The 23,778-nt window shown below is 41.7% G+C and overlaps 1 protein-coding gene across 4 annotated transcripts; it reads left to right on the top strand.

The window, feature by feature from the left end:
• The first annotated feature begins 8,887 nt into the window (after window positions 1-8,887).
• On the top strand, window positions 8,888-22,384 carry ZNF200 (zinc finger protein 200). Of its 4 annotated transcripts, XM_060124261.1 has the most exons (6): window positions 8,888-9,189; window positions 9,907-10,233; window positions 10,864-10,955; window positions 11,250-11,373; window positions 11,520-11,587; window positions 20,199-20,387. In XM_060124261.1, the coding sequence occupies exons 2-6, from the start codon at window positions 9,987-9,989 to the stop codon at window positions 20,244-20,246; spliced, it is 579 nt and encodes a 192-aa protein (XP_059980244.1). In that variant the 5' UTR covers window positions 8,888-9,189; window positions 9,907-9,986; the 3' UTR covers window positions 20,247-20,387. The 4 variants fall into 4 exon arrangements, with proteins under 4 accessions (XP_059980244.1, XP_059980242.1, XP_059980241.1 ...); XM_060124259.1 differs by lacking the exon at window positions 11,520-11,587 and having other exon boundaries at window positions 8,890-9,189; window positions 9,826-10,233; window positions 20,199-22,384; XM_060124258.1 differs by lacking the exon at window positions 11,520-11,587 and having other exon boundaries at window positions 8,891-9,189; window positions 20,199-22,384.
• The last annotated feature ends 1,394 nt before the right edge of the window (window positions 22,385-23,778 follow it).

Raw genomic sequence — 23,778 nt, 5'->3', positions numbered from 1 at the left:
TATATTGGAACAATATGTGAGCATGTTACAAGTAGTAACTGAATAGAGGATTCTGAGAGAATTTCACAGAGTACTTTAAGTGAGTCTTAATGACTAAGAATTATTTTGAAAAGGAGTGGTGAAAAGGCATTTTAAGTGAAGAATGGCATATGAAGTGTCACAATATGAAGCAGCATGAGATTTACAATTTAAAGTGCTTGATGGGCTTTTGATGGTATGTCAGTGTGGTATGAGAATGGAAACTCAAGACTCATATTGTCAAGAGCCTTATGCACTATGCATAGGAATTTGGACCTCATTGTGCTGTCAGGGAGAGCTAGTAAAGTGTTTCAGGGAGGCCAAATAGAGGTTAAGTGGCTTGTTATCATTCACAGGAAGTAGAGTTCAAGTCATGATTGAAATCCAATGTTCTTATTCTTATTAACAAGTAGACTATAATAAGAGTATAATATATGATAATAATATTTATTATACATTTACTATGTGCTTAGTTCCACATTTTTATTTTAGTTAATCATCACCATAAAGCTATGGAATAGAGAAGAATTCTGCCTAGAATGACTTGCTGATTATAAGTAGGAAAGAATACTTTTGAGCCACTACGCTTTGATCTTTGACCAAACCCTATATATGTCTGCAGTTTCTATTTGCCTGAGAGCTGGAAGAGTGAGTAAAAACAACTATACCTTTATCACTTCAGGAAACTGAGCGATTATTCTGTGACTTTGTAACAAAACCCATTAAACTATCAAGACTTCTCAGCTAGATTAAAGTAGGTGGTAAGGGAAACAAAATCGTTTATGGACAGAAAAAGACCTTGAAAAAAATCACATGAACGCCTTCAGTAAGTCATTACATAGACCAAAACCATGCCGATGTCAGTCCATATCATGCTGGAGCCACCACAGAGCATCAGAGTTTAGGGTACAGGGATGCAGGAAGAGAATGTCGGCCTACAGGGCAACAGTGAAAGATTTTAGCATCCACCGAGGAGACGGGATGAACCATTTTGAGACTCTGCCAGGGGTAGGAGGGCTTTTATAGGGTGAGATTAAGACGACTTTGCTTGTATTGTTTTCTCTAGTGGGTGTCTAAACTACTATTAATAAGATCCATAGTTTTGGTTGTATTCTCCAAGGTTGCAGTGGAAATCAGAAAGCTATAAGACAGTTGAGTCTGGCTAAGTAAGAAAATTACCAATTATACTCAGAAAAGAGGAAGCAGTATGAGACCATTAGTTAAGTGCTACAAATATGACTTCCTTTAGTTGAGCATTTCTATTTCATTTATTGTTAAAAATGTCTTTTGAAGTCTCAAGATGAAAAATCACTTAGAAGCAGAAATTTTTAGGGCTTCCCTGGTGGCGCAGTGGTTGAAAACCCGCCTGCCAATGCAGGGGACACAGGTTAAAGCCCTGGTCCGGGAAGATCCCACATGCCGCGGAGCAACTAAGCCTGTGCGCCACAACTACTGAGACTGCGCTCTAGAGCCCGCAAGCCACAACTACTGAAGCCCATGCGCCTAGAGCCCGTGCTGCGCAACAAGAGAAGCCACCGCAATGAGAAGCCCGTGCACCGCAAAGAAGAGTAGCCCCCACTCACCACAACTAGAGAAAAGCCCGCACGCAGAAATGAAGACCCGACACAGTCAAAAATAAATTAATTAGGGCTTCCCTGGTGGCGCAGTGGTTGAGAGTCTGCCTGCCGATGCAGGGGACACGGGTTCGTGCCCCGGTCCGGGAAGATCCCACATGCCGCGGAGCGGCTGGGCCCGTGAGCCATGGCCGCTGAGCCTGTGCGTCCGGAGCCTGTGCTCCACAATGGGAGAGGCCACAACAGTGAGAGGCCCGTGTACCGCAAAAAAAGAAAAATTAATTAATTAATTTATTTAAAAAAAACACTTTAAAAAAGAAATCATTTTTAACAGAGTCAATGATTAAGCCTGCGGGTGCTAACAAAGCCTTTTGTTACAAGAGTCTGGTATATAAGATGGTATTCTCTGTAGTATATTTTTTCTATAGATCTAAAGGACTACTCATTTCAGCAAAGGCTGGAACTCTAAAGCACTAGAATTTGTTTTGATCATATATTGCATTACTGTTAAATGCCCAGGCGATAGATGTTATCCATTCTGTCTTCCTGGAATATTAAATTGATGGAAGAATTGTGAATTTTTGTAGAATGTTCATCTGTTTGATGTTACACTGTCTGGTGTGTGCATTTAAAAGTGACCTTCTGTGCACTCACATTATGGATACTGCCCAGTAATATTCTGTTTGCTTAGAGGGAAGAAGGAGGACACCACTATATGCTCCTAGTTTTTTTTTTTTTAACTTTTTTAAAAATACATTTATTTATTTATGACTGCATTGGGTCTTCATTGCTGCACACAGGCTTTCTCTAGTTGTGGCAAGTGGGGGCTACTGTTTGTTGTGGTGCACGGGCTTCTTATTGCGGTGGCTTCTCTTGTTGCGGAGCATGGGCTCTAGGCACACGGGCTTCAGTAGTTGTGGCATGCAGGCTCGTAGTTGTGGCTCGTGGGCTCTAGAGTGCATGCTCAGTAGTTGTGGCGCACAGGCTTAGTTGCTTCGTGGTATGTGGAGTCTTCCCGGACCAGGGCTGGAACCCGTGTCCCCTGCATTGGTAGGCGGATTCTTAACCACTGCGCCACCAGGGAAGTTCCTATATGCTCCTAGTTTTTCTCCAGGTTTCTCCTGTTTTTCTGGAACTGGGGGTTAGTGCACTGGGTTAACCCAATTCCGGTCTTTCAACATTTTCCTGTTGGCAGGCTATAATCAGAGTCAACCTGCCTGCATCTCCAAAAACTGCTCTGATTATCCTCACCTCCCAAAGGAACAGAAACAAGACACTTTAGGGTTTTGAGGATTTTATACAATTCACCTATCAAGTTTCTATCGATAGAGCTACTACCTAGCTAGTGAGCTAGTCTTTGAGGAGCTGCCTTGTTAGAACTTCAGGGATATTATACTAAATGGCTAAGACAAATCACTTGGAAAAATATCCTTAACACATAATTTTATGGCCAGACTAAATATCTGTTCTATGAATAGTCCAAAGGAGATAAGACAGTGGGGAGAGGAAGATTAGAGAAAGAATGAGAGATGAAGCAAAGGGAGACAGAGAGGAAGTTTAAATCAAGTTGATTTATGGGATATCCTCCCTGTCTTGAGGACTTAGGAAGCCTTAGGAAAAAACAAGCAAACTGGATTATTATAATACACTTTTGTACATGTATTAATGAACTGTGGTTCTTAGAATTATTGGCTGGGCCCCATAAATAAGTCCATTAGAAAATGCAGTTGTAACTGCATTTGTTGTCACTCATTTGATTACTGTGAGATCCCACTTCCCTACAAGAGACCAAGAAAAAGATGGGGCTGCTGTCATGGAAAAACATTTGACACACATCCCAAGTGTCACATTATTCTGTACTGAGCTGTATCTGCAAATCTGTGGGCCTGTGGAATATTAGGTGTTCTAGTTCACAGATGTCCCTCTATCATCCTCCATTTAAAGAGACATAAAGAGAGGGGGGAGGGAGAGGGATGGACTAGAAGTTTGGGGTTAGTAGATGCAAACTATTACATTTAGAATGGGTAAACAACAAGGTCCTACTGTATAGCACAGGGAACTATATCCAATCTCCTGGGATAAACTATAATGGAAAAGAATATTTAAAAAAAGAATATATATGTGTACAACTGAGTCACACTGCTGTACAGCAGAAATTAGCACAACAGTGTAAATCAACTATACTTCAATTTAAAAAAATTATCACACACACACACACACACAAATAAAGAAACATAGAGAGGGATGTAAGAGAAAAGGAGAATTGGGAATTCCCTGGCAGTCCAGTGGTTAGGGCTCCATGCTTCCACTGCAGGGGGCATGAGTTTGATCCGTGGTTGAGGAACTAAGATCCAGCATGCCACATGGCATGGCCAAAAAAAAAAAGGAAAGAAAAAAGGAGGATCAAATGAAGATTGAACCCCAAACTCCTCCTACCCCAACTTCTCTTCCCATCTTCACACTAAGCCTAGATTGGACTTAGGTTCTCCATGGTTGTGACCGGAGCACAAAACACACGCTTTGCTTTCTTCATGGAGCTTTGTTCTACATGCATAATCCACATGCTGGCACAGCTCACGTTCCCTATTTGTTTAGCCGTTCCCTATGGTTGGTGATTTGTTGTTGCCAATTCTCCCTTGCTATCGTTCCATAAACAGCTTGGTGTATATATATATATATTTTGGCGTACATTTTTTGCCACCTCCTCCCCATACACATATATTTTCTCCTGTTATTCCTAAAATTGTTCCAGAATGTGAGCTATTTGATAACACTTGCAGTAGTTGGCCATACAATATTTTGGAAAGAATGTTTCACGCCCAAAGCAATGTTTGTCGTTTAAAATTTTTGCTGATATAATAGAGATGTAATGAGGTCTTACCTGTTTTAATTTATTTCATTACCTGCTAATGAGGCTATGAATTTTTCCATGTGTATTTCTACTTTTTTGCTTCATTCTGTCAACACACATTTTTTTTTTCTTTGTGGTACACGGGCCTCTCATTGCTGTGGCCTCTCCTGTTGCGGAGCACAGGCTCCGAACACGCAGGCTTAGCAGCTATGGCTCATGGGCCCAGCCGCTCCGCAGCATGTGGGATCTTCCCAGACTGGGGCACGAACCCGCGTCCCCTGCGTCGGCAGGCGGACTCTCAACCACTGCACCACCAGGGAAGCCCAAACACACATATTTGATAAACAATTATAATAGTAATAGAAAAGAGTTTTATTCAAGCCAAACTGAGGACTACAGCCTGGAAGATACAGATTTAAGAAGCACCTGAATTGTGTTCCATCAGACTACAAAATAGGGGAGGCTCGTATAGGCAAAAACCGCAAAGCTACATATGTTGTTTGTCAAGAACCACAATTGAGGACTTCCCTGGTGGCGCAGTGGTTAAAAATCTGCCTGCCAATGCAGGGGACACGGGTTTGAGCCCTGCTCCGGGAAGATCCCACATGCCGTGGAGCAACTAAGCCCGTGCACCACAACTACTGAGCCTGTCCTCTACAGCCCGTGTACCACAACTACTGAAGCCCGCGTGCCTAGAGCCCATGCTCTACAACAAGAGAAGCCACCGCAATGAGAAGCCCACGCACTGCAACGAAGGGTAGCCCCACTCTCCAAAACTAGAGAAAGCCCGCGTGCAGCAAAAGACCCAATGCAGCCAAAAATAAAAAAAATTAAAAAAAGAACTACAATTGAAGCTGGCAAGAAGTAAGAGTGCTTTTTAAGTATGGACTGGTTGGGGTCCAAAATAGTTGCAAAGTTACAAGGGGAAACGTTGGACCATTAGGTTGCAGCTGGCAGCTACTAGCAGATACTGTTTTGAAAATGGCTTGTGGTATCCTTGAGTTTGATACAGTTCAGAAAATTCAGGGTCTCAACGATGCAGGCACATGTCTGAAACTACATCTCAATCGCCACCCGGCTCTATTTTTCTTTTAATATTTATTTTTTAATTTATTTTGGCTGCGCTGGATCTTTACTTGCAGCATGCAGGCTTCTTAGTTGCAGCATGCATGCAGGATTTAGTTCCCCAAACAGGGATCGAACCCAGGCCCCTTGCACTAGGAGAATGGAGTCTTACCCACTGGACCACCAGACAAGTCCCACCTGGCTGTATTTTGGATATCTGAACCACAGTTTTATATCTTGTCAGAACAAAGAAGAAACATCAAACATGACAGAGGTACATTCCTTCAAGGTTTCAAAAGGGACAGATTAGCATGCACACAGCTAGTTAGCATGACCTTGGTGTCTGGGAAGAGAACTTCATCTTCAAAGGAGTACCAGCACTGGCATCGTGGGGGCGGGGAAGGGGGGGCACTTATCCCTATCTTCAAAGTGGAATTCTAAACAATCTGGTAACTGCATTCCTTTTTCTTTTTTCAAATGGTTAAAGCAGGGCTTCCCTGGTGGCACAGTGGTTGAGAGTCCGCCTGCCGATGCAGGGGATACGGGTTCGTGCCCTGGTCCGGGAAGATCCCACATGCCGCAGAGCGGCTGGGCCCGTGAGCCATGGCCGCTGAGCCTGTGCGTCCGGAGCCTGTGCTCCGCAACGGGAGAGGCCACAACAGTGAGAGGCCCGCGTACCGCAAAAAAAAAAAAAGGTTAAAGCAGATGTATAATGTATGTTTGACAGGCCATAAGACAGGCCTATTCTAGTTAGTATAAAGGTCAAGCCAAATCACGTATAAGCCAGAATGACTTCCCTATACTTCAACATGTGAAAATTGCTTCCATCAAGTCTATAAAAATGGTACAGGTCCTTTAACTACTTGCCATGTGGACTCTAGATTTTGAACTTAGTTGTCTGTAGTACTTCTTCATAAATATTTTACATACTAAGCATTTGTATTTGTAGGACATAATTTTCCCTGTCTGGCGGTCTTTTTTAATTGAGATATAATTCTCATAGCATAAAATTCACCCTTTTAAATACACAACTAAGTGGTTTTTAGTATATCCACAATGTGTACAAACATCACCACTAATTCCGGAACATTTTTATCACCCACAAAACAAACCCTGCACTGCTTAGCATTCACTTGCTATTCCTCTCTGCCCCCGGCCCCTGGCTACCACTAACCTTTTTATCTCTATGGATTTGCCTATTCTGGACATTTCACATAAGAATCACACAAAGTCTTGTGTCACTGGGTTCTCTGGCTTAGCACAATGTTTCGAAGTTCATCCATGTTGCAGCATGTATCACTGCTTTGTTCCTTTTTTACTGCTAATAACCCATTATATGGATATACTATATCTTGTTAATCTGTTCAATAGACCGGTTGTTTCTACTTTTCAGCCATTATGAATAATGCTGCTCTTCAGGTACAAGTTTTCACTTCTCTTGGGTTTATACCTAGGAATGGAATTGCTGGATCCTATAGTAAGTAAATCTATGTTAACATTTTGAAAGACTGCCAAACTGTTTCCAAAGTGGCTAAGCATCTTTTCATTCTTTTTCTTTCCTTCCTTCCCTTCCTCCCTTTCTCTTTCTTTCTGCCACACTGCATGAAGGGGCATGCAGGATCTTAGTTCCCCAACCAGGGGGGGAACCCATGCCCACTGCAGTGGAAGCACAGACTCCTAACGACTGAAACACCAGGGAATTCCCATTAAGCATCTTTTCAAATGTTAATGATCATTTAGTTTTCCTCCTCTTTGGAATGACTTCATAGCTTTTGCCTTAGTCTTTGGTCAGTTAGCAGGAGCTCTTTGAATGCCGGGAATGCCTTAGTCTTTATTTGGTTTATCTTCTACAATTATGTCCCAGTCTACTGCTTGATTTTATTGTTTTCTAAAGTTTTTTTTTTTAAATACAGTCACACAAGCTTATATTTTACTTTAAGGCACCTCAGTTTCCTATTTTGCCTCAATATTAAACTTAACCTTCTCTTAAGCGTTCTTTCATTGGCTATTAAATTCCATCTTTTTGTATGTAGTGTAAAGACAAGAGCCTTTTTTCCCAGAAGAATCATTTCTGCTAGCACCAAGTTAAATGCTATCCTTGCATACAGGTCGACATATATTCAGATCAATTTTGGCTATACTGTTCTATTTATTCACGTGTAGTTCAAACTACACTGCTTTGATTAAAGAAGGGTTTTTTTTGTAATTTTGATGTCTGGAAAGACAGGTATTCGTTTTGTTTTTTAAGTTTTGTTGCCACACAGTTTTTTCTTTCTTTCTTTCTTTTTTATTTTATTGATTGATTGACTGATTGCTGTGTTGGGTCTTCATTGCTGCGCGAGAGCTTTCTCTAGCTGTGCTGAGCAGGTGCTATGCTTCATTGCGGTGTGTGGGCTTCTCATTGCGCTGTCTTCTCTTGTTGAGGAGCACGGCCTCTAGGCACAAGGACTTCAGTAGTTGTGGCTCAGGGGCTCTAGAGCGCAGGCTCAGTAGCTGTGACACACGGGCTTAGGTGCTCCGCCGCATGTGGGATCTTCCAGGACCAGGGCTCAAATCCGTGTCTCCTGCATTAGTAGGTGGACTCTTAACCACTGCGCCACCAGGGAAGCCCCTGCCACACGGTTTTGACACTACTCTCTTTATAACATGTTTTAGATCACAGCTGAGTGAGTCACCTACAGTTACCGTTAATAAACACAACTCATTTTCACTTTAGTCATCCTACCTGAGGCTGGCGTTTACATAGAATAAGGCAATCCCTGCTCTTGTGTGGCCCCAATTCCTGATCACTGCCTCACTGGAAAATGAACCGAGTATGGGAACAATGCAGAAAGAAAAGACGAATTGAGGACGGTAATGGAGATGGACAGCTAGAATTCCTGAGAAAATAAGATGGCCGGTCCAGACCTCTGTGTAGAAGTTGGTCAATAGAGAAGGGGAGCTTCGCCCGGCTCTGACCGAAGGGCCGCCCCTGCCGAAAGGGACGGCTGTAACAGGACCCTAGAACCGACAAAAACCACAACCTACCACCACCTCGCCGCCACCGCAATTTTTTGATAGACCCAAGGGTCTGGGGCGGAAACTGCGTCGGCCTCTCACAGACCTTCCGGTCCGTCAGACGGCCCGCTTCCGGTCGAGCCCCGGCCCTGCTCCGCCCCAACCGCGGCGCCTGGCGATCTCCCATTGGCTGTTTAGCACCGAACTACATTTCCCAGTAGCCCTTGCAGCTAAACCGTCCATACCTGGAGTGGTGCCAACCTGTCTTGGAGGGTTTGAGCCAGCCTTCTGCTTTCCATCTCCCAGGTACAGCCGCAGAGAGAGTGGCTGCTGCCAACCTGACCTCCCTGCGTCCCTGAGAGCTCCGCCGGCCGGCCTCGAGCCTCGCCTTCCCAAGCGCAGACCGCTCGCTCCAAGCGAGGAGACCAGGCTTCCGCACCGGAAACGGGGCACCGGGCGTGACGTCACTGCTGCCTAGGCGCCCGGCCTCCCAGAAGGCACCGCGTCCCTGCCGTCCTCCCCAAGTGACGGCGGCGCACGCCACTAGTCGCCGGCAGCCTGTGAGGACATTCCGAAGGGCGAGTGGTGGGCTTGCCCTCTCGAGCCTAGTTTCCCGGTCTCTCCCCGAGTCTGGGTCTTTGGGCTGTCCCCAGTGAGCGCCCAGGGGCGGCAGAACCCCAAGAGGTGAGGGACTCCGGGAGGGCGGGAACCAGGCTGAGGCGGCCTCTGGGGAGCGGAACAGAGTCTGTTGCTAGGGAAGCCTGGCCGGATAGGTAGCCGGGAGCGCACCCCAGGCAATGCCACCAGCTGGGCTTTGCGGCGAAGGTGCCCCTTGGCCACTGGGAGAGGCTGCAGAGCGGGCCTGGCCTGGTGGGCCCTACTGGGATGTCCCCTGTCGCTCTTACAGGGCTTTGAGGGCGGAAAGGAGTCAGCAGGCCACACGTAGACACCTCATGCGGCCTTGCGTTTGCTCCTTGAACCATCAGCAACCCCCGGAAGGGCATCCGAGGGACCTGCGGTCCAAGGGACGCAGTGAGGCCAGATTCGGTGGCCAAGTTGACTTGTAAACAGATGCCCTCGGTATTGGACCCTGGATTTCCTGTCTTCTGGCCCATTGCTTCTTCTACCAGCATGAGTTAAACCTTTCTTCCCAGTGGAGTTTGCACTTCATTTTCTCATGAGGATGGCCCTTGAGGTTTGAACATCTTATGCTTTCATTCTCAGGATATTCCTTTCAGGCCTTGCTAAGAGTATCGGGTCAGGGATCTTCCTTACGGTTGTGAGTTCCCTACCGTAGTTTATCTTTCCTTTTTGATTTAGATCTCATGTGGCCTCACTTTGCAAGACACATACTGGAGTGCAGGCATCTCCAGCCTGACTCATGGTTTCTCTCATCTGCAGCGTGACTGACAGGTTTCCTCCAGTAAGAGGTGACTCTTGAAGCTCTGCAGAAACAAGTGTGTGTGTGATTTCAAGGCACGATGGCTGCAAAAGTGGTTCCTATACCCCTAAAGCCAAAGAGGTCCTTTATACTGAGAGTTCCTCCTAACTCCAAGCTGGGCCAAGATCTACTCCGAGATGCTACTAGTGGGCCCAAGACCATTCACCAGCTGGTTCTGGAGCACTTCCTCACCTTCTTGCCCAAGCCAAGCCTAGTCCAGCCCAGTCAGAAAGTCAAGGAGACCTTGGTTATTGTGAAGGATGTGAGCTCAAATCTTCAGAACAGAGGTAAGAAGCACATACTGTTTTACTAGAAGAGAAGGGGATGGTACTGGGGGCTGAGCTAGACTTCCTTGTTAGTAATGAATTCAAGTTAGGTTGGTGGGTGTCGGAAAAAAAGAGTTGATTCCAATAAGTCAACGTGCCAGGGAGAGGGAGTATTTTTTTTCTCAAGCTGGAGCTTGAATGGTTTGCTAAGTGTATGTAAAGCCACAGAATAAACAGTGTGTATCTTTTCTGTAGTGTCAGTTTTACCCAGACATTGGGGGAGGGGGAGTATCTTTTTAGGATAAAGGAATGTGGATGAATTATTGAATTGACTTCAGCTTATGTGGAATTTTGTTAACTTTTGTGCTTGCTGTGGGCATCTTCAGACTTTACCTTTCCCCATCCTTCCCCTTAGTAGTAATGGGAATTTTAAAAGGTGCTTAGGGGAATATCCTTTTCATAGTGAAGAGACCCCATATAGGTTCAAGACCCTGTGGTTTGTGGATTGATCTCTGACTGGGCTCATAGGAACAGAAAAAGCCTTGAGTTACCTACCAAAGGAATGAGGACAGCCTGGATTCAAGGTGTGGGTAGAGTCTCCATATTAGAGTCACTGACTTTTCTATTAACTACAGCTTCCTCTTTCCCCAGTGCAACCTCATCCCTTAGTGAAGCTTCTACCCAGAGAAGGAATCCAGCAGAAACAGGAGACAGTGTCTCTGTGTTTGAAAGCTGAGTCTGAGGTGGGTTCAGTTTTCCTGTTCACTGTTTGAGTGCATCACCTTCTCTACTCTTGCAGCCCTCCCGTGTATATAAACCCACTTTTGGGAGTCAGCAGGGAGATGGGGCTCTTCACTGCCTCCTTGGACAGTCATCTTTTTTTTTTCCCTCTGGCTCCTCTCTGAGCCAGGCTTTCCTGTCTGCATGGGACTTCTAGATCCCTTTTGCCATCCCTTCCCTGATCTTGGTCTTTCTTAACAGCAGGGCTGTCAAGGAACCTCTGTTACTAAGAGGAAGGGGGCCTGTTGCTCTTTCAGGAGCTGGTGGTCTTTGAGGATTTGAATGTATTTCACTCCCAAGAAGAATGTGTAAGCTTGGATCCTGTTCAGCAGCCCACCTCAGAGATTCAAGACAACAGCATTGGGGAGATGATGTTACTGGGTAAGAAATCAAGTCTCTTGTGTGTTCAGATTGAAGGCTATGGGAAAAGCATGTTCTATTTCATCTCAGACTTTTCTGAGACATTGTTCACACCAGCTAAGTACATGTTTATGCACATTTAATTTTTGATTTATTCCATGTGGCAGAGCCTTCTCCAGCTGTGAGTGGCCATTTTCCCTGTATCTTGGGGGCAGTAAGGAGGGGACTTCTCTTGGTAAGCAAGACTTGAGGTTGATATACTCACATCAAATATTTAAACAGATAGAAAAGCGAGTATACTGTTTCTGAATCTCTGCACCCAGTGGTATTCTCCCCACAGATATATTTTACATCAGTGTATTTATTGGACACATGACTAATTCTTTTAAGTCTTTTTTTTTTTCTTGATGTTCAATAGCTGTGAAGCCTACTAGTGAAAGAGAAAATATATCCTACTTTTGATGGAAATAACATCTGGTACTTATTAAGCACTTGTGTGCCAATATGTGCTAGACACTTCTAACTACTTTGCATGCATTTATTATCTCATGTAATTCTTATGATAGTACTGTGGTGTATAGGAATCATTACTATTTCATAGATGATGGAACTGAAGCAGAGAGAAGTTAAGAAATTTGCTAAAGGTCACACAGCAGTAGGTAGTAGAGCAGGGTTTTGGACTCAGGGAATCTAACACCAGAGCACAGTCTTGGCCCAGTACAGTACTGCCTCCTTGCTGCATTTCTCTTAGTTTCATCAGTAAATTTCCTATATGGTTGGTGAATGAAACCTTCTTCATTTGTACTCATTTCCCAGTAGTGGCTAACAGGTGCTACATAGGAACTCATCTGGCAGCAGCTTCTCTGTAAGCTGCTTAGAGATGCTTCAGTTTTTCCCTAGAAATATACTGCTACCCTAGAGCCAGGGTCCCTCAAAAATCATTTTGCTGAGTGCCTAATACTTTTTACCTTGCCTTCAAGACTGGTTCTGAGGCTGAGGTTTTGTGAGTTGCCTAGGGTGACAGAAATACATAATGATTACTCAACTCTGTAGTTGTCTTATCCTGTATGGTTGGGGTGGTGGTACATAATAGGCCTGGTTAATTTCCCATAGATTATTATATGTAATATTTTATTTTAGGAAACTGTATAAACAGATCAGATTTATTACACTGAGTTTTTCCTGAGTCTTAGGCAAAGCTAGCATTTATTTTGGGTGACTGACTGTTGGGCATGTTGCCAACTCCAGGAACACTTTGGTCCTGCACGTTGAGGACCTGAGACCCAATCCTCACCCTCTCCTTTCTTCTCCCTTATCCATACTCTGAAGCTGATGATTTAAGCTTAGAGTCATTCACCACATTTAATAAATGCTGTTTTACCTTCAGGCAGGGTTGGGTTTTGGAGTTGATATTCAGGAGGTTAAAAATATATATAAGGCTCCATTTCTCCTCTCTAAGAGCTTCTAAATTACAGCTGTAAAGAGCTTTGATAAGTCAAGGCAGGATTTGGACCCAGGAGCAGAGTTTGGAAGAACACGGATTTGATTTTAAATGAGATTCAGTCCATGGCAGGAAATAAAATGAGGTTATCCTCTGGGCACTTGGACATTGGGGATTGGAGCTCAGATGTAAGGATGTAAAGATTTGGGAGTCATCAGCATATAGCTGATAGTTGAAATAGTAACATTTGGTCGGTTTGCAAAGGGAAAAGTGTAAGGGAATGAACCTCGTGGGGACAGGAATCAAAAGGAAGGCCCTTGACAGAGGAAGACAGAATTTGTGTTTCAGTCCAAGTAAACCACATGAAAACAACCAAAAAGGTAGAGCACTTAAATTCTCAGTGAGATAGTTCTTATGGTTGTTTCTGCCCTCTACTGTGGTAAGAGAATATACCTTTCCAAGATTGATACAAATTGACTACATACTATGCAACAAAAACACAATAGAGTCCAAAGAGTAGAAATTATACATTAGGATCTATCACAATGCAATACAACTAGAAATTAATAATGAAATCAGAGAAAACAATTTTTTTCTACCAGTAAAATTTAAAACTATTAAGTAACTTTGGGTCAAAGGAGTAATACAAATTAAAATCGCATAATTTTTCTGCATAACACTATCAGAATCTATGGTATAATCTAAAGTGGTACTCATAAGAATATGCAGGGATAAAAAAATGTATACTGGTTTACAGAAATTAATTAAGCCTCTGATTTACAGTTAGGAAAGCAAGGTAAGGGAAAACAGGAACAAAATATTAATAAATACAAACTTAGAAATCAATAAGGTAAAAATAGAAAAAGTAGAGGAACTAATAAGTAGAATGATTTACACACAAATAGATAAACCAATTTCCATAGAGGAAACTGAAATTGTCAGAAAACTAGTCCCACACACAAGAAAAAGGACCAGCCTTAGTTTCACAGAAAATTCTTGTAAATCTTTAAAAATCTGACAGTTCAAATTCTGTGAGAACTTTCAGAGTATAGAAGAAGAAGGAAAACTTCCAGGTTCTTTTTATGACATTAGTGTAACAAAGATATCACAATCTGATGAAAATTGCAATGACCAAATAAGATTTATTCCAGGAATACAAAAATGATTTAGTCATAGAAAGTCTATTTGTTATAAGTCTATCCATCTGAAAATAAAAAGAAATAGCCTATGATCATTTTCATAGTTATTGAAAAGATACTTGACAAAATACAAACCTCTTCATAAGAACACTTAACAAACTAGTGACTAATGGATACTTCCTTAATGGGCTACATATCCTTTCAGCCAGCATCATCTTTAATGGGAAACACTGGGGGCATTCCCACTAGAATTAGGAATACAACAGTGAAGCCCACTACCACTACTACTGTCTAATATTTTGTTTCAGGTATTACCCAGTGCAGTTAAATGAGAAGGAAAATAGCCGTATTATAAGAACTTAAGAGAAAGATAAAACTACACCTATTTACATATAATATAATTGTGTAGCTGGAAAATCCTAGAGAATGTCTGAAAGCTTATTCCAGATAATAAGCATTTAGTAAGGCAATGAGATGTAAAATTATTATACCGAAATCATTCATGCAAACACAATCATTTAGAAGGTATACAGTAGGAACAAAAAAGATTAAACACCTAGGAATAAACTTAAGAAGTGCACAAAAATTGTGAGGAAAACTTTAAAACACTTCTAAAGGACACAGAAGTAGATTTGAATGAATGGAAAGAAGTATCATGTTCTTGGTGGGGAAGATTTTAACATAAAAAAAGGTCAGTTCTCCCCAAATTGATTTATGAATTCAATGTAATCCCTTTAACAAAACCAATAGGATTTTTTCCCCTGGAAGTAGGCAGTCCGATCTCAAATTCAAATGGAAAAATAACTACAAGTAACGGAGAAAATTGAAAAGAAGAGCAGTGGTGCAGGAGGGTTCTAGCCGTATCAGGTATTAAAGCAGCCTCTAAAGCCTGTCATGAAAACAGTATATAGTATTGGCATGTGACTAGATAGATCAATGGGATGGAATAAGAAGTCCAGGGACCTCCCTGGTGGCGCAGTGGTTAAGAATCCGCCTGCCAGTGCAGGGAACATGGGTTCGATCCCTGGTCGGGGAAGATCCCACATGCTGCAGAGCAACTAAGCCCATGCGCCACAACTACTGAAGCCCGTGCGCCTAGAGCCCGTGCTCTGCAACAAGAGAAGCCACTGCAATGAAGAGGCCGCAGACTGCAACGAAGAGTAGCCCCCGCTCTCTGCAACTAGAGAAAGCCCCACGCGCAGCAACGAAGACCCAACGTAGCCAAAAATAAACTAATTAATAACAAAATTAATTAAGTAAAAAAAAAGTGCAGAAATAGGTTCAAATACACATGAGGACTTAGTTTGTGATAAAGTTGGAATCTCCAATCAGCAAGGTAAAGAGGGACTTCTTGATAAAAGGTGTTGTGACAACTTAGTAGCCATTTGGTGAATCATACCTTGTTTTGCACACCAAGAAAAACTCCCAGTGGATCAAAGGGTGAATTCCTTTATAACTGTGGCCTAGGAAGGCTTTTCTAATTAAGACTCAAAAATCCAGAAGTCTTGAAAGAAAAGATCAATAAAGTAAATACATAAAAATTTTAAGGGCTTCCCTGGTGGCGCAGTGGTTGAGAGGCCGCCAAAAGCTTAATATTCAAGATAAATCATATTTCAATGCAGTGGTTTTAAAAGCAAAATTAGTGCAAGAAATCTTCGAACAAAATATGAAAAATTTAAAGACAAGATCAGTAAGATGGATGTTAATTTAATAGTATTTAAAGAGCTTCGGTTGATTGAGAGAAATTGTCAAAAATGGTAGTTCTCTCTGTTGAGACCGAGTTGGGCAAAGAAGTAGATTTTAAAAATATTACTGATGTTTGGGCTTCCCTGGTGACGCAGTGGTTGAGAATCTGCCTGCCAATGCAGGGGACACGGGTTCGTGCCCCGGTCTGGGGAGATCCCACATGCCGCGGAGCAGCTAGGCCCGTGAGCCATGGCCGCTGACCCTGCGCATCTGGAGCCTGTGCTCCGCAACGGGAGAGGCCACAACAGTGAGAGGCCTGCGCACCGCAAAAAAAAAAAAAAAAAAAAAAAAAAAATTTAAAACTTCTGTATGACAAAATAAAAAATATCTGAGCAAAAAAATGCAGTAAATTGGAGGTAAATATTTGCACCTTATATCAGACAAAAGCCTAATTTATTAAGAATTTCTAGAAATTGGGAACAGAAAGATCAACAGATTTTCTCAGAAATACAAATTACTCTAAAATACATGAAAGAGGGCTTCCCTGGTGGCACAGTGGTTAAGAAACCGCCTGCCAATGCAGGGAACATGGGTTCGAGCCCTGGTCCAGGAAGATCCCACATGCTGCGGAGCAACGAAGCCCATGCGCCACAACTACTGAGCCTGTGTTCTAGAGCCTGCAAGCCACAACTACTGAAACCCATGCGCCTAGAGCCCGTGCTCTGCAACAAGAGAAGCCACTGCAACGAGAAACCTGCACACGGCAACAAAGAGTAGCTCCTGCTCATCGCAACTAGAGAAAGCCCACAAGCAGCAATGAAGACCCAACGCAGCCAAAAATAAGTAAATTAATCAATAAAAGAAATTTTAAAAATAAAATACATGAAAGATGTCCAGCCCTTCTCATAATTAGAAATGCAAATAAAACCTTTACTGAGTTACCTTTTTTAAAAAAAATCTATCAGATTTATAGAAATCAGAAACAACACATTGGTGGTGAGGTTGTTGGGAGACGGGTATATTGCTGGTGGGCATGCAGAATGGTACAGTTCCTGTTTATGAGAATCTGTAATTACCCATATTACAGATGCATTTACCTTTTGATCTAGCAGACCCACTTCAGGGAATCTGAATTACAGATAATAGCAATAGCACACATTCAAAATAATGTACAAACAGGGTTTATTCATTGTGGTATTGTTTGTAAAAACGAAGTTGAAAACAATCCAAGTGTTTCTGCAGGGGGCTGGTTGAATACGGTATGTTTCCACACATCATACCATGATAATCTCTGTGCACTGGAATATAGTGACTGAAGTAAGGCAAGTAGCAGAAATATACATAGTGTACTACCTTTTATGTAAGAAATGGGGAGAAAAAGAAAACGTATTGCCTAAAGAAACAATGGGAAAACAAAAAGAAATTAATAAAAACTGCTACCTGTCTGGGGAATGAATAGAATGGATGGAGAGGTATGAGAGTAATGCTCTCTGTGTATACTTTTTCATGTTTTGATTTTTTAAGCCATATAAATATATTAGCTACTAAAATTATTTTATTTTTAAAGTTAGTACAGTAAAGGAAGGTAAAATACAGTTTCCCATGAACAACACAGGGATAAGGGGTGCTGACCCCCCCAGCAGTCAAAAATCAATGCATAATTGATAGTCAGCCCTCCATACCCGCTGTTCCTCTATATCCATGGTTCTGCATCTGCAGATTCACCCAACCTTGGATTGCACAGTACTGTAGTACTTACTGTTGAAAACATTCTGCGTATAAGTGGACTTTCACAGTTCAAACCTGTGTTGTTGAAGTCGACTGTATTTTCATTGACCCTTTCAGAAAAATCAGAAAAATCTTACGAGTTTCAACTAATTGTTCTGAAAACAGATATTTAGCTCTTTAATATAACCTAATGTTTATAATCATTCATAAAACGCTGATGATAATTCCTGAAAACTGAGAATAAAGAAACCTGCTATCACTATTAATATCATTAACTAATTTTCTAAAGCAAGAAGATAAGAAAAAGGGGTTGAGACGAATGAATATTGGAAAGAGAGGGAACCAAAATATGATTTGTACTTAGAAAATCTAGAAGGATCAACTAAAACATTATTATATTTAATAGTTTTAAAGTAGGTTGATAGGAATAAGTATTTAACAATCAATAAATAACATTCTTTTTTTTAAATTTATTTTTGGCTGTGTTGGGTCTTCATTGCTGTGCGTGGGCTTTCTCTAGTCATGGTGAGAGGGGGCTACTCTTCCTTGCGGTGCACGGGCTTCTCATTGCGGTGGCTTCTCTTGTTGCGGAGCACAGGCTCTAGTCTTGTGGCACGTGGGCTCAGTAGTTGTGGCTTGTGGGCTCTAGAGCGCAGCCTCAGTAGTTGTGGCACACGGGCTTAGTTGCTCCGTGGCATGTGGGATCTTCCCGGACCAGGGCTTGAACCCATGTCCCCTGCACTGGCAGGTGGATTCTTAACCACTGTGCCACCAGGGAAGCCCAATAAATAGCATTCTTAAATAAACACAAAATAATGAGAGCTGTCATTCAGAATGACTGTAAGATAGGAGTAAGCTAGAGAAATGTTTTATTGGTAAATAGAAAAGAAGATTCTTAAATATTGGAGAGAAACAGGTCTAAACTGGAAAACTAAAATCATGTAAAATAAAGATAGCAGTGCCCTCCAAATTTATTTATACTGTAAATACACTCAGTCAAATTTGTGAAAAGGTAGAAGTGGATGTTCTGACTGGTTTTACCAATATTAGACATGTTACAAACAACAAACAGTGTGATACTAAACTCCAAATGTATTAGAGTTAACTGTAATAATAAGGCATAAAAGAATGGCTAGAGGACTTCCCTGGGTGCACAGTGGTTAAGAATCCACCTGGTTATGCAGGGGACACAGGTTCAATCCCTGGTCCAGGAAGATATCTCACATGCCGCAGAGCACCTAAGCCTGTGCACCTAGAGCCCATGCTCCACAACAAAGAGAAGCCACCACCATGAGAAGCCTGTGCACCGCAACAAAGAGTAGCCCCCGCTCGCCACAAAAAGAGAAAGCCTGTGCACAGCAACGAAGACCCAATGCAGCCAAATAAATAAATTAATTTAAAAAATACCTTTTTTAAAAAAAATGGCCAGGAAACAATAGAAATTTATCAGATTTTAAGACTAATTTTTTTTTCTGGTTTTAAGTTGTGGAGTTATTATAGAGGGAGACTTCCATTAATATATCAGTAGTGATTGATAAAGTCTCAGCCCAATAGATAAATTACTAGTTTGCAGTAATCAAAGTGCAAAGTAAAGCTACAATGAGAAACCATTGTATACCTATTAAATATTTGAAAATTATATCTACTGCCAGCAAGATTAGGTAAAATTGATAACCACATGTTGATGATTGTATTGAAATTTGTACAGCTTGTTTGGAAAGTAGTATAACAGTTCATACCAAGAGCTGTGATAAAAATTGGCATGTGCTTTGACCCAGCATTTTCATTATACTAAGGGAATCATTAAAAGAAGTAATTTAAAAGAAAAAATTCTATTGGTGTGAAACTGCTAAATCCAGCAGAGATTCATATTCTAGCTTCATGTTCAGTCACATTATCTAAGTGGTTGATTTAATCCTTTACTTTAATCTCAGTAAGTTGCCTGGAGTTAGACAAATCCCTTGTCACGTCACCTGTTCAGAGCATACTTTTTTTTTTTTTCACTTTGTTGCCTAGTTTTTATAATTTGTTATTTTACACAGACTTTTTTTGGGAAATGCAAATGCAGAAAAGTCTACAGATCCTAAGTGTACAGCTCAGATTTTCACAAAATGTACACATTTATCTAACCACACCCAAAATTGACTATTCCTAACAGCCCAGAAATCCCTCTGTGCCCCCTGCTCAGTCACTGCTCTCCTTCCTCCCCCAAAATGACAACTATTGACTTCTAACATAGTTTCATTTTATCAATTGTAGTAATCCTTTAGTGTCCAAATAATAATCCATTGTGTGAATTTGCTGTACCTTCTTTAGTTGTGGTCATTTGAATTTTTCCAGTTTTTCACTATATTGGATATTATAATATTACCTAATACTATAATATTTTAATATTTAATGTAGTGAAAACCTAGAAGTAACTCATCTTACCATTCACTTACTAGCCTCCTAAAGATTACAAGTAGTACCCTTTAGTATTTATGTCCTTCATCCCCTGGTCCTTATTAGCTCAGTGCTCTACACAGAATATAAGGTCAGTATGAACTTGTTGAATGAGTAGTTGGTGCTTATTCAGAAAACAAACAAATGAAATATTTTAATGTAGTCCCACTCATTCCAATTTTTAAAGAAAAGTAAAAAGAGGACTGTGTGCTTGCTTTATGGGGTATGCAAAGATTTATCAGTCATGTATCCCACCCTCATTAAGGGTAGAAAAGTGTTGATGGCAATTATCAGCCAGTCCTCAAATTTCTGACTTTCAAGGTTATTGTTTCATGAGAAATCTGACTTGTTTTTTCCTGCCTGGTATCATAGCCCTCAAAAGTTATTAAATTCTCTCTCTGTTTCAACAGTCAGTGACAGTAATCCTGAGGGTGAAGATCTTCAGAAAGAACCTGTAGAGAATGAAGAACAGAGAGAAAAGTCTTCAGATTGTGATGAAATTGATTGCTCCGTGGTCTCTGAGCAACCTCCAGATTGCCAGAAAGAGGAAGGACTAAATACATGCATTCCAAAGGAAAGGAAAATGAAAAATCTTTTAGTTACCATCGAAAATGATACTCCACTAGAGGAACTCTCAAAATATGTGGATATCAGTGTTATCGCACTTACCAGAAATCGGAGAACAAGAAGATGGTATACTTGTCCACTGTGTGGGAAACAGTTTAATGAAAGTTCTTACCTTATTTCCCACCAGAGGACTCACACTGGAGAAAAACCCTATGACTGTAGTCACTGTGGGAAAAGCTTCAATCATAAAACAAACCTTAATAAACATGAGCGAATCCATACAGGAGAGAAACCTTATTCATGTTCTCAGTGTGGGAAAAACTTTCGTCAGAATTCTCATCGGAGTCGCCATGAGGGAATCCATATAAGGGAGAAGATATTTAAGTGTCCAGAATGTGGGAAAACCTTCCCAGGAAACGAAGAATTTGTGATTCATCTGCAGAGTCACGAGGCTGAGAGGCCATATGGTTGTACAAAGTGTGGGAGGAGGTTTGGTCGGCTGTCAAACTGTACCCGGCATGAAAAAACCCATTCAGCATGTAAGATCCGAAAACAGAAGTGGGATCGGGAAAGGTCTGATGGTCCTGCCTCAACCTGAAATATTCCTTAAGGAATTCTGAATTCCCAGGCTATCTGAAAAGATACAGATAAGAAAACCTCATTATAGCCAAAATTGGATAAATACCCATGTTTGCTGAAACCTCAAGTTTTTAGAAAATTCACAGGGGGGAAGAAAACAAAAACAAAAACATCCTCAAGGGCTATACCTCAGTTAGCAACCAGGCTTTTTGGACTCGAGCTTTTGTGAACTTGTATAACAATGTACAGGTCACAGACCCCTTCCCTGAAAAATGCTTTGAAATATAAGTCTGGGGGATGCTTACCTTCAAGGTGAAGAGTGATGAGTGTCCTGAAAGTATATCCAGCTTTTCCCCCACATAGGAATTCACACTTGAGAAATAATGTAAACGTCCTTATCTGGAACTGTGTTCCCCTAAAAGAACCAAACTACTGATTTGTTAGGTCAACAGCTTCTACTAGCAACTCATATAACCCTCTAAGGATACCCTTAAAGCCTGAGAGTTGAAAGGGGTTGTTTACTTTGGAATTTAGGAAAATACAGCAAGTGAATGTTAAGGACTTACTCTGTCATTTGTATGTGATCTAATGATGAATTTCAATAACATTTGCAGTTTGTGGTGAAAAGTGACTGTTTTACAGAAATCCTTTTCAGAGCATTATTTAAAAGTGTCTGCTGTTCTCACTGTATTTTGTTCCGCAATTAATTGCTCACACGGCTCTCATGCCTTTCCCTTGCCAAAAGAAGTTTGGGTCGCTCAGGCCTGGCCACCCAGCCCCGCTCCTGGAAAAGCTCTTTAGAATCTTGCCCCTCTGTTGAGTCTAGAAGAAAACCTGCTAGGAAGGAAACCGCAAGAGGAGGAGGAGGACGTTGGCTTGGATCCATGGCTGGTCAGTAAACTTGCCATATGCGTATTTCCCATCAGACCTTTGGCAATGGGTGGTCACTACCTCACAAGCAAACTGTTTTACTTTTAGAAATTATGTCTCCAATAGCTAGCTCACATTACCCCTCAGGAGACAGGGTTCCAGTGTCCTCATTGTAGTGGATATTTGTTCTCTTTGGCCTCCTGATACCCAGACTCTTGACTTGTCTGCCAGAGGCAGGGCCAGCGGTGCCTTCATGGGACCGATCCTGTGGTGCGTCATTTTAAGGATTCTTGATCAGTCTTGCTATTCTTAGATTTCCTAAGGTTTTACATTGGTATTTTGATTGGAATAGGTTAAAATCCTATATATCAGTACTATTGGGGGAAAATTACCTTTACAAATTTTGTTTCCTATCCAGAAACATATCTTTCCATTGATTAGAGTATTCCTAAGTTTTTCTAATTTTCTTCATGTAAGTTCTACACAATTTTGTTACTGTAAATAGTTTTTTTCATTATATTTTTCTAGTTGGTTATTGCTCTTACATAGGAAAGTTATTTTTAATTATATATTTGCAAAACTAGCCACTTCTCTGAATGTAATGTTCAGTAATTTTGTAATTTCTCAGTTCTGTTAAAATTTGTGGTTAAAAATTATACCATCTACAAATAGTAGTTTTGTTTCTTCCTTTATGCCTATTGCTCTTTTTTGTTAAAATATGTGGTTCTTAAGCTTTGTTGTTGTACAGAGCATGCTAAAAGGACATTTTATGATACAATTCAGTCCTGAGTCCTAATTAAAGATAGAAAAAGAAACCCCAACATTTAAAGCCACACTAAAACAGCCTTTATCAATGTTGTCTTTCAAGCCTACTGTATCCTTTAAAATAAGGGACAAAACTGGCTGCCAGCATTATTCTCTTATTCCTTTGCAAGTCTGGCCAGAGTCCACCCAGTTATTGTGCAGAGGGACCCACCTGTGCACCCAGAAAACTTAAAAGGCTAAATGGCTGCCGGGCAGTGACAGGAGAGGGTGAGGTCCCGGGGGCAAGATGGTCCTGTTCCCTGCCCAACAGTCAGGCCACAAGGTCCCCAAGATGTTTGGGTTGGTGATACTCCCGTGACCCAAACCCCCTCCCTACACCCAGCAAGTGTCTTCCGTGCCCCGCCAGTAAAGTGTGCAAGGTCGAGGTCCCTGGGAGGGCACCCCGAGAAGCTGTTGGACAAGTAAGTGCTTGATAAGGAGCCTGACAACAGCTAATGAGAAAAAGTAAACACAACAATGAATGGTTTTCCAGTAGAGCAGCAAAGTCCAGTTAGAAAATATGAAGGACCAAAGATCCTATTCCTACAGCAGCTATAAATCTAAAGCACACATCCTCTAAAGCCTTGGCACCAGGCCCTGGGTTGTAATGGGGAGCAACAAACCCATGGAGTTTCCCAGGGTGTGGGGTGCCGGTGGGGGCAGAAATTCAGTAAATCTCAAAAACAGGTATGCAGCTACACACAAGTGCTAGGAAGGAAAGGCTGCTAGGAGTGATACCGGTGGGTTTTCTAGGGAGGACTTCTGGGGAAGTGACATTTAAACTGAGACCAGAAAGATGAGATGGGGGAGGAAGGGAGCAGCGAAGGGATGTTCTAGTAATAAGACATGAACAGATAATCTTCAGATAAACATGAGTGGCTAAAAGAAATATATGAAAGAACGTTTGGCCTTAATAGTAATCTAAGAATTATATATTGAAAGAACAAGATACCATTTTAGGTGCATTAAATGAGCAGGTTTTGTGTGTGTGTGTGTGTGTGTGTGTGTGTGTAAATGTTTGGCTTGGCAGAAGAGGGATGACAGCAGCATCCATTTACTGTGACAAGAATGTTAAAACTATTACTCCTTGACCCAGCAATTCATCTTCTATGTACAAGGGGAGGTATCACAACATCATAATGCTGAAAAAATTAGAAATGACCTAAATGG

This window comes from Lagenorhynchus albirostris, chromosome 15 (genome assembly GCF_949774975.1).
Source record: "Lagenorhynchus albirostris chromosome 15, mLagAlb1.1, whole genome shotgun sequence".
Classification (NCBI taxonomy): domain Eukaryota; kingdom Metazoa; phylum Chordata; class Mammalia; order Artiodactyla; family Delphinidae; genus Lagenorhynchus; species Lagenorhynchus albirostris.
The sequence above is the reverse complement of the archived record's forward strand: the minus strand, read 5'-3'. Positions and strand labels throughout refer to the sequence as shown.